This window comes from Lactuca saligna, chromosome 1 (assembly GCF_052625555.1).
Source record: "Lactuca saligna cultivar CGN05327 chromosome 1, ASM5262555v1, whole genome shotgun sequence".
NCBI lineage: Eukaryota > Viridiplantae > Streptophyta > Magnoliopsida > Asterales > Asteraceae > Lactuca > Lactuca saligna.
The window spans coordinates 76,657,006-76,671,328 of record NC_136417.1 but is presented as its reverse complement, the minus strand read 5'-3'; the positions used below and the strand labels follow the sequence as shown (position 1 = coordinate 76,671,328).

At 30.4% G+C, this 14,323-nt stretch overlaps 1 protein-coding gene across 2 annotated transcripts; it reads right to left on the bottom strand.

The window, feature by feature from the left end:
* Positions 1-38: 38 nt before the first annotated feature.
* On the bottom strand, positions 39-11,507 carry EMB2746 (RNA-metabolising metallo-beta-lactamase family protein). Of its 2 annotated transcripts, none has more exons than XM_078988091.1 (18): positions 11,299-11,507; positions 10,176-10,345; positions 9,554-9,785; positions 9,341-9,464; positions 9,161-9,217; positions 8,032-8,223; positions 7,863-7,940; positions 6,625-6,807; positions 5,764-5,844; positions 5,540-5,605; positions 4,518-4,610; positions 4,286-4,411; positions 4,091-4,204; positions 3,396-3,491; positions 3,206-3,303; positions 1,575-2,020; positions 428-798; positions 39-334 (listed from the first exon to the last, which is right to left on the bottom strand). In XM_078988091.1, the coding sequence occupies exons 2-18, from the start codon at positions 10,288-10,290 to the stop codon at positions 230-232; spliced, it is 2,577 nt and encodes an 858-aa protein (XP_078844217.1). In that variant the 5' UTR covers positions 10,291-10,345; positions 11,299-11,507; the 3' UTR covers positions 39-229. The 2 variants fall into 2 exon arrangements, with proteins under 2 accessions (XP_078844217.1, XP_078844223.1); XM_078988097.1 differs by having other exon boundaries at positions 10,176-10,335.
* Positions 11,508-14,323: the final 2,816 nt, after the last annotated feature.

Genomic DNA, 14,323 nt, shown 5'->3' with positions numbered 1-14,323 from the left:
ATTGACATTTGACACAGGGTATGTATGTAGTCATGGAATACTCAAAACCCTAGAGGGATTCACCTCTTTTTATGTTTTTTTTTTTCATATTGCATTTTAGAAGAATACAATTTCTTAAGTTGAGTGGCAAAACCTAGCTTAAATAAACTCAAATCTAATGAAATTACATGACCACATAACATATATATTCCACTAGCAAAACCCTAGCTAACAGATTTCATTTCTTAAATCATTGTTTGTTTATCATAGTAGCATCAGAAGAAGTGGAGAAGATGTTATCCATGTCTTCATAATATTGCCAGCTTCTCTTGCTTTCAGATTCTTTCTTACTTTCCTGTTTAGAACAAAACAAGACATGAGTGAAACAAGAATTATTAACATTTAAAAATAATGTTTAAACTTGATTGGAAAATAAAAAATAAAAAACCTCGTATTTTTGAAGCAATGACGCCCATAAAGATTTACATTGCCCAGGGCTTCGATTATACCCCTGAGTGGAAAGATTCCCGGATATTTCTTCCCAAAGTGCCATTCTTCCCTTCACAACTTGGAATCTACTATTCAATTCACCACGAAACTTTATAAGCTTTTTAACCTCTTCTGGTTTCCATCTGTTTCTTTTCAGAGGCTTCTTCTTTGTATTACTGAAATCAGAATCATCCTTGCTATCGCTTTCCGATTGCTCAACGGAATCGGAATCCGTGTATGGTTTCCAGAATTCATCGGAATCGGAAACCGCGATTCCCGTCGAGTCAGAAACAGATGTGGTTTCTTCCTCGGATAACAATCCTTCATCTCCTGAAAATAATTTCATATATTTTTACTCCATATCACACATAGGATAAAATAATTAATTAATTTATCAGCTGTAATAAATGTCTTTGCAAACATATGCTTGAAGTTGTTGCAAAAGAAATAATAGATTTTTAAAAAAAAAAAAAAGGTATATTAACAATTGAGTGCAAAAATAGCAACATGCTTTCAATGATTTCTTTGTAATTTCAACTTTTTATTACAAAAGAATTGTACTTTTAAAACTTGGGTTAATCTCATAAAAGACCTTATATTTTTGTGTTTTTTTTCCGGATTAAACCTCAAATTTATTTTTCGCCTGAAAAAGACCTTGTATTTTTTTCAATTTTTCCAAAAAAACCCTAAACTTTGTAATTTTTTTCCGGAAAAAATACTCAACCTTCTAAATGCTTCCAAATAAACCCTCAACTTTTTTAGTTTTTCTCGAAAAAACCCTCACATTCTACAATTCTTTTTTGGAAAAAAAAATGACTAAAAGGGCCAGATCTGAAAAAAATGAAAAAATAAACCTGAGGTTTAATCCAGAAAAAAACACAAAATATAACATCTTTTATGATAGTATCCTACTTCAATTTCTTTCTCTTACATCATTCTAATTTCATTTGTTATTACAAAAAAAAATGTACTTTAAAACTATAATGTTGTAATAGAAAGAAAAAAAAAAAAAAAAAAAAAAAGAAGGATGCTATAGAGAAAGTTGCTATTTCTTGTACATAACCCTATAAATAATATTCAAAACTAATTATTTTGAATCATAATACCTTTAATTTCATTATCAAGATCTTTCCTTTCTTCTTGAAACTTACTCGACTTTCTCTTTTTTAAACTCCCATCAACCGATTTCCCCAAAGGCATCTCAAAACCATTGTTGACTTTCACATTCACATTCACACCAGATAACTTTTCACTAATTTCATCAGCAATAACAGCAATAGGATTTTCTATAGCATGTGTGATGACTTCAGGCCTTTTTCCACTATATTTTCTTACCATTTTCCTTAAAACTTCAGAAACAGTTCTTTCCATATGAGGTAAGGGGCTTTTTATTGGACAGCTGGATAGGGCTGCATGTGCAGCACTATGAAGAGCATCTAGAAGCTTCCCATTGTCATTCCATAAGCAACGTGTAGTTATTCTTATTTTTCCTTTAATTGTTTCTTTCAATAATACAGTATTTTCGGTTGATTGAGGACGCATGATTTCAATGCTGAAATACAGAAATGCAATAGTTAATGTGTGACTAAATGACCATTTTGCCCTTGCATCCAAACAAAAAACATGTAACTATTCGTTGGTTTAAACAGTATTAATGGAGTTTGGAGGTAAAAAGAACGGAAAAATAGGTAAAGGCATAGTTAGTGGATAAATGACCATTTTACCCTTAAGTTAGAACAAAAAACATAACAATATTCATCAGTTTAAACAATATTAATGGAATTTTGGAGGAAAAAAGAAGGGAAAAATAAGTAAAGGCATAGTTGGTGGCTAAATGACCGTTTAACCCTTATGTTCAAACAAAAAAAAAAAACATAACAATATTCATCAGTTTGAACAATATTAATGGAGTTTGGAGAAAAAAAGAAGCGTAAAATAGGTAAAGGCATAGTTGGTGGCTAAATGACCGTTTTACCCTTATGTTCAAACAAAAAAACATAACAATATTCATCAGTTTGAACAATATTAATGGAGTTTGGAGGAAAAAAGAAGGGCAAAATAGGTAAAGGTGTAGTTGTCAACTCATGACTTGAAAATATAATTTTTCTTTTCATGACTCAACTTGTGAGAGCCATGATACTAAAAGAAATTATATATAAATATATATTACACATATAAAGACTAAATATATATTACACATAAAAAGAGTAAACTGTCTTAATGTGACTAAATGACCATTTTACCCTTACATTCGAACAACAAACATAACAGTATTCATTGGTTTAAATAATATTAATGGAGTTTGGAGGAAAAAAAAGAAAAGCAAAACAAATAAAGGCATAGTTGTCAACTCGTGCCTCATAAGACCATGATATTAAAAAAAATTATATAATAAACATATATTACACACATAAAGACATAGTATTTGTTGAATATTAATTCATATTTACCTCTCTTTCTTTAAATTATCCTAAATTTATAATATAAATGCATATTAAGATTAGACTAGATGGGACTAGACAAGATTTCTAGGGTTATTTTCAATATTAGGATGAGGAGGGCATTTACGTCTTTTACACAGATAAGAGATTGAGAGCAAATTGTCCCACTTTTAAGGAAGGACAAAAACCTTTGCAACATGCCAAACACAGTACAACCTGTTCTATCATGTCATGTCATGTCACATGCCATGTCATCATGTGTAACAAATGGGGGTTGAGAGTTGAGAGATTTTAACCTGACAATTATTATTCCATCTGTTGCAATTTTCATCCTTTCATCTACACAAAGATCAGCAGATGTACCAAATGCTTTGTCACCATCACTGTACATCAACTGCAGTTGTGGGATTCTATCAGTGTGTGTGTGTGTGTGTGTGAGAGAGAGAGAGAGAGAGAGAGGAGAGAGAAAGAGAAAGAGAAGGAAACCTGTAAATTTTCTTTTCCTAGGGCTATGAAACCATTAGACAAAACTCTTCTGTTCCTCAAATGAGAAACCCCAAGCATTTCTCCATTCTTTATGACCTGTTTGTTGATAACATAAAATTAACATAATTACAACTCGAAATCATCAACTCAGACAAGGTTTAGCTTACGAAACTACAGGGACTTTTTTAAAAGAAAAAAAAAAACACACACACACATAGGGACCATTTTCGTAATTCATTTTCTATGTAGGGACCAAAGCTCACTTTTGTAAATATGTTATTCAGAAGGGGCATTTACGTATTTTTTAAATATATGCATCATTCTTGTAAATATAATTCTGCACAAGGACCTATTACGTAAATTACAAGGACTGTTCTTGTAAAAGTGACATTTTATAAAGTAGGGGTGGAAAATAGCATTCGACAAAGTAACGAGTGGAAAGTGAGGACGTACAAAAGTTTAGGGATCAAATATGCCAAAATAAGAAAGTTTTGTAGCTAAAGTCTAAAATAAGAAAGTTTGTGGCTAAAGTTTAAGATTATTTGTGGCCAAAACTTAATATAAAATCTTCAGTGGCAAAAGTTTAAAGCCTAAAGCTTTACTATTCATAAGGACTTTTGTTTTAATATATATATATAATAATAGAGACAAAGGTGGAAAAGACGTGAATGCCCTCCTTAATAGTGGATACTTACAGCAGTGTGATGAATCCCAGTGGATTTTCCAAGCAATTCATGTTCTTTGAGGAATAAGAGTTCCCCATGAATAGGTAAAAAATGTTGTGGTTTCACAATCCTCAGCACTTCTTCCTACAACATTCAAATTCTAATTCTAATTAATATGTTTTTTTATTTATTTAGTTAATCAAGAAAAAAAGAAAAATATATTACCAATTCTTCACGATAGGCATGACCAGATGTGTGTAGTTGTTCATTTTTACCCATGACTATTGTGGGCCCAATTTCTGACAAACGATTCATCATTTTCATCACTCTAGATTCATTACCAGGAATCACCTATAAATAAAACAAGGAGATGATGTTAAAAAATAAATAAATAAATAAATTATCACAATATATATACTTTTACTATGATGATTGGGATGATAAATAAAAAAATAACCTTGGCAGAATACAAAATTAAGTCTTCTTTGCTCAATTTGAAAAAATGACTGCTTCCAAATGATGCAAGGTTAAGTGCAGCACGAGGTTCTGCCTGCATGATAAGCAAAAAGCAAAATATAAGTCTGTTTTCACTTTTATAATTTAATAGATATTTAATTTTCTCCAATTACAGCATTGTACTTTGAAAAATCTACCATGTTATTTTTATACTTAGGTAGATATTTCAAAGGATGATGTATAAATTTAAAAAAAAAAAAAAAAACTAGTGGCAAATTGATTTAATCTTATATTTTTGACATTATTAATGAAATAGAATAACTAATTTGTAATTTTTCAATTAAACATTGACTATCTCTGAAAATTTCTGAAATGTAAGGACCAATTCTATAATTTTAAGAAACAGGACAATTTGTGTAACTACACTATTCCATAGGGACCATTTCTGGGAATTCCATATTAGAAGGGTACCATTTGTCTAGTTTTATGATACATAGGGACCATTCTGTAATTTTCCATTTAAGCAGGGACCATTCCTACAAATATTTGATAATACAGGAAGCATTTTTCTAGTTTTATGATATTACATAGGGACCATTTTGTAATTTTCCATTTAAGCAGAGACCATTTCTACAAATATTTGATAATACAGGAAGCATTTTTCTAGTTTTATGATACACAGGGACCATTGTGTAATTTTCCATATAAACATTGTAATTAACCTAAAGTGGCCACTATAGTATATAACTATAAGGACTAAACATGTAACTATTCCATTTCAAAACTACAGGGACTAAACATGGCATTTCTGTAAGTTGGATTAATTAGGTGCATGTTAGCACAATGGCAAGGAGTATGTTAGCATAAAGGCATGCCTAATCGGTGGCAATTGTATATATATAAAGAAATGAAAGTAGGATGCTATTTAAATAAATAAATGAAAGTAAGTTGCTATTTCTTGCATTTAACCTAATTATTGAAATCAAATTACTTTCTAAAATTGCAATTAGTATTGCAACTTACTTGAGAGCCAGTAGTAACAATTAGCAAGTCTTTTGGAGCATAACCATCAATGTCTTCAACTTTCACCTAATGAATAGTGATCAATATTTAAAAAAATGTGTTAATATTAAAAAATAATAATAATACATCGTTGTAATAGAAAAAAAAAAAATAAAAAAAAAGGTGACTTTATACACCAAATGAAAATCATGAAAACAGAATAAGTTTAGGTTCAAGTTGTTTACAAGAGTTGAAGGATCAATCGGTGCCTTTCCATCTTTCCATGCAGCATCAAGATAGGTCCTCAAAGACATCCCAACAAATACCTGAAACAAAAGAGGGGTATTTTAGACATTTGACTATGAGATACTTTATCTTGTGGAAAAAGGTATTTCCGACATTCGACTAGAATATATATTATTTTGTGGAAAAGGGTATTTTAGACATTTGACTAAAAGATATTTTGTTTTGGGAAAAAGGGTATTTTAGACATTTGACTAGAAAATATTTTATACAAATAGAAGATACTTTATCTTTGTAGAAAAGGGCAATTTAGACATTTGACTAGAAGATACTTTATATTGTGGAAAAGGGTATTTTAGAACACATTCAACTAGAAGATACTTTATCTTGTGGATTGTGGAAACAAGTATCTTCAACATTCGATATACGTTATTTCATGGAAAAGGGTATTTTAGACATTTGACTTCCCAACCATTGTAATTGTACTTGGTTCTTTTGTAGTAAACAAACCATCTATATTGTAAAAAAAAGTGCAAAAAAAACACCATGTTTTATAACAATGAGCTGTTTTGGAATAATATTGAAAACCAACATGAAAAGGGTATTTTAGTCATTTGACTAGATAACACAAAATCCAATGAAAGTTTTCTAGTGACTGAACTCCAAAACCATTCGACTTGTTTCTTTGTAGTAAACAAACCACATATCATAAAAAAAAAAAAAAAAAATCAAAAAACACACCGTATTTTGTAACAACGAGCAGTTTTGGAACAATATTTGAAATATAAATAAAAATATTCCAAGAAAATGAATTTCTTTTGCATTTTTTTAAGATGATGACTCATGAGGATGAAAAAACATACCAACTTTCTTCCAGTTGCATCAGCTGCAGCTTTAACACTCCCAAGTCTATGAATATTTGATGAAAATTGAGTGGTTATTACTCTTCCTTTTGCAGCTGAAATATTCCTTAGTAGTGAATTTGCTACAACGGTTTCACTAAGTGTCCTTCCAGGTGAGAGTACGTTTGTTGAATCACTCATCATCTGACAAACACACAAAAGGGTATTTTAGTCATTTCGCCAGAAATTGTGTGCTGTATCAGATATTGCAATTTGTAACATAAGGCATTATTGACATAAGGACAGAGGAAGTAAATTGTAACATAAGGCATTATTGACAAAAGGTTCATATGTAGAAGAAATTATTCAACATGACTTGTAGACATAAGGGTAAAATGGTCATTGACTCTAGTAACATCGTAAGCTTTTGTTCAAACGACTATCAAGATTACTAGCTTTCACAAATTCCACTATCTGTTTCTAAGGGCATATTGACTAAATTACCAATTTGGGATGAAAAGTTAACTTATTTTGTGAAAAAGGGTATTTTAGGCATTTTGCTAAAAACTGTGTGTGGTATCAGATGCTGCGATTTGTATAGGACAAAGGAAGTAAATTGTAACATAAGACATTGACAAAAGGTTCATATGTAGAAGAAATTATCCAGCATCAGTTGTAGACATAAGGGTAAAATGGTCATTGACTCTTGTAATTTCGTAAGCATTTGTTCAAACTATTATCGAGTTTCCTATCTTTCACAAATTCCACTATATGTTTCTAAGGGCATAAATAATGTGAGTATAGAATAAGTGTTGTATGAAAAAAGATCGTTCCCTTTTTGGACTTAATTAGAGTAAATGACCATTTTGCCCTTCTATCTAGAAGTGATCTTTTTGTTTTATCTGAGAACTGTTATAAACTGAACATAATATTTAATCTATACATTATTAATTTAACTTAAACCAAATATAATATTTACTAACATTGCCTCTTTTTAAAGTTAAAAGAAGATATAGGACTTAATAAGTGTTGTATGAACAAATATTATTCCCTTTTTGGACTTATTGAGAGTAAATGACCATTTTACCCTTCTATCGAGAAGTGATCTTGAAATAAAAAGGATTGTTTTATCTGAGAACTGTTATAAACTGAAACCAAATACAATATTTAACCTATACATTATTAATTTAACTTAAACCAAATATAATTATTCAACAACTTGCCCTTTTTTAAAGTTAAAAGAAAATATAGGAACTTACCAAAGTTACCCCTTCTTTTGAGAGCTGTTCTAAACCTTCACGATCAAAAACTTGTCCATCCAATGGTGACTCATCAATCTGTTGAATATAAAGTTGTAATTAAGGATTAACTGATGAAGAACAATACAATGCATACACATTAGAAACTAAGTGTAAAATGTAAAATTACCTTCCAGTCCCCGGTGTGAAGAATAACACCATCAGAACATCTAAGAACTAATCCAGAACAATCAGGGATTGAATGAGTAACCCTAATTGGCTCTATCTCAAAAGGTCCAGCCATAAATTTCTTCTTTGTTTTAAATGTTTTAAGCCTTGAAGGCACAAATATGCCTGATTCCTTCAATCTCTTCTTAATAAGCTGCTCAAAAAACAAAAACAAAAATCTCAAATGTCTAAAACATAGTAATATCCCTTCATATGTGTAAATACATAAGGTAAATTTAAATTTTGGGCAGTTTTATAGTAGGGTTAATCTCAAAAAAGACCTTATATTTTGTGTTTTTTTCCCGATTAAACCTCAAACTTTTTTTTTTGCATGAATAAGACCTTTTATTTTTCATTTTTTTCCGAAAAAGCCCTCAACTTTGTGTTTTTTTCCCAAAAAAACCCCTCAACTTTTTGAGTTTTCTCGAAAAAACCATCGTATTTTACAATTTTTTGGGGGTTTTATGCAGAAAAGTCTCATTATTTTGGGAAAACTTCTGTTAAAGTCCTACAAGTTTTTTTATGAACAGAAAAGTAAAAGTCCTGATTATTTAACATTTTGCCCCAATTAACAAGAAAATTTCTTTTTTTATTTTAACAGGAAATGACAGATTATGTGCTTTTCCCAAAATAGTAAGACTTTTCTATTCAAAAAAAATGTTTAGGACGTTATAAAAAAATTTCCCAAAATAATGGGACCTTTCTGCATAAAACCCTTTTTTTTGGAGAAAAATGACTAAAAGGGCCAGATCAGAAAAAATGAAAAATACAAGGTCTTTTTTAGGCAAAAAAAAAATTGAGATTTCATCCTGAAAAACCACAAAATATAAGGTCTTTGAGATTAACCCTTTTATAGTTTCATCACTTATACTTTACATTGATTCAATCAAACCATAAAAGTTGATGACATTTTTCCAAATTAACCATTTCAGCCTGTTGGGTCCAAACTTATATGGTTTGATAGGAAAAAATATAAAGTATTAGTGGTTGATAAACTGCAAAACTGCTAAATATATAATGGTTTTTTTTGTAATTTGCTAAAATACATGTATAAAACTAGAAAAATAAGTGGAGAAAAGACAGATTTGGACCTCCATTGTAAAGGTTGATGAAAAAATTGGAGTACGTGAATCCAAAGCAGGTATAACCTGGTTAAAAAGTGAGAACTAAATGTTAGAAAATATAATCAAATGATAATAAAAAAAAAATTATTAAAATGGTAAGCAATAAAAGAAATGATTTTTAATAAGAAGTGGAAATAGAAACTTTACCCAAGGCAACGCACCAATGTGATCTTCATGCCCATGTGTTATAACAACTGCTTCAATTTTATGAGACCATTTTTTAATAAATGTTGTATCAGGTATAATTTTTTGAACACCAAGATCCTCATAGCTGAATAAAAAAAAACAATCCATTAACATTCTCAAACAACACTTATAAGGATTAAGGAAAAAGGAAAAAGGAGAGAGAATCTTTCTTACTCTGGGAACATGACACCAGCATCAATAAGAATATACCGATCAAAATTCCCAACAAGCATACAATTCATTCCAATTTCTCCTAAACCACCAATTGGAAGAACACGAAGAGGTGGACCATTTTGCCCTTCATAAAATTTCTCCATTTTTCTCTTCACAGAATCTTCCATGCTCTTTCCAGCTCCTTCAAATCTTCCAGATCTCTTATACCCAACTTTAGATCCATGACTAGTACCTATTCAACATTCAAATTTGCTTAATTTAACAAACGGGTATCCAAGAAAGTATCATACTATCATCATCAATTCATCATGAACAAAATCAAGAAAGTGATGAGATTATGGTCCCGTTTAATAGACATCTTTCCAGATCCAAACAGATCTTTCTCTGGCTAAATGGGCCGAAAAGACTGTTTGATTTGCATAAAAAAAGTGGTCTTTCCTAGTAAGATATGTCTTTCCCAAAAAGCCCTAAAACCATATCTTTTTGGCTAAATGGTCATTTTTCATCATTCAGCACAGTCAGTCAGATGTATAATCAAACAGTATGGTTTCTTTCCCAGACAGAAAACTTTTCCAGACAACACTTTCCCAGACAGCAACTATCAAACGGGCCCTTTATTTACCTGTAAATGAAGGAGGTGGCATAGAGCAAGAAACTGGAAGCTTGGAAGTATTTGGTTGCCACCATAGCCTGTGATGATGACAATGTGATATACCACTGAAAGAAGCCATTTCCATCTTTGAACTTCACTTAGACTTAGTGGAGCATTAGTGTCTTGATGTCTGTAAAAAACTTCATACATTCGAAGTGATTTAGAATATCTTCAGAAGTAGAATTATGTTGCTTTATTTAAATGAGAATGTGTTATATAAATTACTAATTAAACATAGAGTCATAAAGTGAATATGATTATATGAAAAAACCAAAATGTAACATATACAAAACCATAGCTTCTAAAATTCAAGTTCTTGTGTTTTTTTTAATTGTATTGTTTTGACTTTCTTCCTTCCACTTCAAGTTGCTATGTTCATGCCTAGTTTTTAAAGTGGGCGTGATAGCTAGTAAGGTATGCAATATTTACTAAAAGTTATAAATTTCATCAGGAAAAATATTAGTGATCCTTTTATGTTTAGCTAAAAATGAATTTTGATGCTTAAAACTACACAACAAACAAAGACTATCAATGGGTAGTAAAGATTTTAAACAATAAAGTAAACTCTTAAACAAGAAACAACCAATTCGTATCATTGAAGAACATCCAATAGTAGATGAACTCAAGCTCTCAGCCAAATTAAGAGCATCCATCCCCAATTCCAGCTTTTTCAAACAAAAAAACTCTTGAAAAATGAAAAAGTTGTGAGAGCTATTTGAGTAAGCTTGTTAATTAACAAGCTCTAGCCTTTTCATTTCTAGTATGGGACCACAGATTTTTAACCAATTAAAACTATACAACATCTAAAAACAACTAACAAAAAGCAAAATGAAAAAGCTCGCCTATTATTAGACTTCTGTATTTTGAGTTTTTTTATGAAAAAAATTCAATTAAAAAGCTCCCATGTATGCTCTTAAAGGCTGTCGAACATTTTTGGTTCCAGAAATATTGAATTGCAAAAGAGAAGAGAATGTGTGTGTGTGTGTGAGAGAGAGAGAGAGAGAGAGAGAGAGAGAGAGAGAGAGAACAAACGTAGCCAAAATCAGAAATTTGAAACCAAAATCAATAATTATAGTGTAGAATTTATGCATACCTTCTTAGTCTAAGTGTATGAGAGAATCAGTAGAAATACTAATATTAGAGAATCGATAACCAAAATCACCCAGTAACCAAAATCGAAAACCGGAGGCAGACAGGCAGTCGGCTACTCGGCTCCTCCAGACACCACAAATCGTCTTCCTCGGCTCCTCAATCCCAAATATTCAGAAACTTTCATTTACCGTTGCAGGAATATCTCCAATTGATTGGGGATTTCAGATAAGGCGCGGTTGCTTTGGGCCTGAGAAGCTGAGGGCTATCGATATGGGCTTCGTATTGGACTTTTGGATTTGTAATATAGTTTAACTTTGGGCCGGAATTATTAGAAATAATAATTACACTTTGTGGACTTTGGTGGTCATTTGGATAGATTCGTGTTATTTCTCAAACTTCGTTTTAGTTGTATATACTTTTTGAAAAAAAATGATAAAAAATAAAAGAAAAAACTATGTTATCGTGCTATACCTGGAAAAAGAATATGGGTTACCCCTGTCTTATAAATCCAAACACAAATTTAATACCAAAGTTTTTTAATGAAATCAAAAGTAGGTCATTTTATTATTGTTCAAAATTGGGCCCCTGCATTGTTCACTGTTGATATTGTTGACTTTTTGTTGTCGTTAATTTGCTATCGTTGGCATCTCTCTCTCTCTCTTTCTCTCTCTTAGTGATGAAATTTTACTTGGCAATTGGGTTGGATTCAGGTTGGCGGGCCATAATATATTGACCCAATCCAATGAGTTTGTTGGTCAGTGAGTCGATTTCGGGTCATGGAGTCGTTTTCGCATAAATTTTCGTATTTTAAATTTATATGAAATATACACGTCACTAAATTAATTAATAGTTAGCATTTTACATTGATGGGAATGAAATGAACAACCAAATATAAATCTAACATATTAAGTTATTAAGTAACATATTTGAAACAAAAAACAAAAAACAAGTTTCCCTATTAATTCATAAATAAAATTTTACTTATATATATATATATATATATATATATATATATATATATATATATATATATATATATATATATATATATATATATATATATACTAGTCGTTTACTCGCGCAAAGCAGCGGCGACGAATTCTTTATGGGTGATGATTAGTTAATTTTTCTGAATAGTTTCCTTGCGGCTATCAAATCAAATCATAAAATTCATTAAGTGTTAACCAATTTACATTCATATTTTTCGAGTTTTTATAATCCTTAAATGCTGATAAATCCATTTCTGTGTCACTCTTTACAAATTACAATTAATCACTCATAATGTTAACTCCAAATAACCGTAACATCTTAACTTATTCTGAAGTTTTGACTCGTTTGATCGACAATTAATCACACAATACTTTATTATTTTTCAAAAAATATGCATATCACTATTTTCCATTATTTTTTTTAGTTAGGTTTATTGTCAAAAAAGCACCATTAATTAATATTACTTAAAAAAATATGGTTTCACATTTTGTCGATGTTAATTAAAAAAGTTAAATGTATTTTTAACTATACTGATTAATTGCGTCACACAATTAATATATTTAAAAAATTAATATGGTTTAACTTTAAATTTACTTCATTTATATTTAGATAATTACTACTTACAATTAAAAAATAATTATGTCATTCTAAACAGTTACACTTTATATTTGTTTTAAATTAAATAGTATAGCTTCATAAATTGAAGTTCACCATAAAAAGCAAGTTAATTTATGTTTTTATTTAATATAAAAATTGTAACTACCAATACAAAAATAAATTACAACAAAATCAATTTTTTTTTATTATTGGATAGGTTGCATATACATAATTAATTGGAATAAAAAATGAAACTGAATGATCATTACATTGTTATTCTTCAGAACTCTTCAAATATCATTTAACTTCCAACTGAAAATAGATTAAAATACAATTGGTAAGGCTCATGAACCCATGATATGTAATTACTAAATTGCCACAAATGATCCTACTCAACACACACGAATAAATGCAAGTTCATGAAAAGAAACATAGTAAAAGTAAAATGATATAATTTTTTCCACACACTCATCTACTATTAGGACATCATACTTTAAAATAGCAACCAACTTTTAAAGTACGATGCTATAGTAAACAAAAAAATGGAGTTGGTTGCTATTTTAGCATAGTATTAGATGGCATTGTTATAATATATCAACTGCTGGAAAAAATAGTTAACTGAAAAAGGGGTTAAAGGGTAATTTTGGGGTAATTTAAGGGGGTAGATGGTAAATAAAAGGAGTAGATTGAAAGTTAATGATGTGGCAGTTTGTATGGAGATATAAGGAGTGTTGATGGAATAGGATATGAAGAATGAGATGTTGACCGAGAGTGGGGCCATAAGGGTGTCATTGTAGTGTCTGGTTGGCACAAGGTTGGAATGAATGAGTGTAGTTGGCTAGGTAATCAGGTGGATGCAGCTAGTAGTATGGTGGGATGGTGAGTAGATTTCACATGTCATTGTTGATGTACAACTTATGCTTTTTTTTTCTTGCTGCACGCACACCACATTCACCTGATGAAGTAAATGTTAACCATGATTCCAATTTAATAATCTTTCCTTTTCTCTTTTGTATTTACAAAACACGTACTTTTGCATCCCTATTTTATTCAATACTCGGTACACACAAAGAAAGGCATCCAATATTTATATATTTCTTTCTCATTCTCGGTAATCCCCACAATAATAATATCATCATGTTTGTACACCATACCTTGTCAAACATCAATACTTTCAGATAGTTCTGGAACTGCCCCTAAACAATGATACACATACACAATAATAATATCATAAATCCAAAGATATATTTGGTATTTCACAAACAACAAAAACATGAAGAGGCATACCTAAAGAGCTATAAGTGTAATCAAGGGCGTTTTTGTCAATTATAATATACTTCCAGTCAACTCTTGAAAGCTTTGATCGATCATACATGATGAAAACATAGTTTGTAACAAACACATTAAATTTCATGGCACAAATTTCCTAAAATTACAAA

Coding starts and splice junctions, on each gene's coding strand:
- EMB2746 (XM_078988091.1), bottom strand. CDS start 10,290: ATGGAAATGGCTTCTTTCAGTGGTATATCACATTGTCATCATCACAGG. Junction 9,465..9,553: donor GCTGGTGTCATGTTCCCAGA/GTAAGAAAGATT, acceptor TTTTTTATTCAG/CTATGAGGATCTTGGTGTTC. Junction 4,205..4,285: donor ATGCCTATCGTGAAGAATTG/GTAATATATTTT, acceptor TGAATGTTGTAG/GAAGAAGTGCTGAGGATTGT.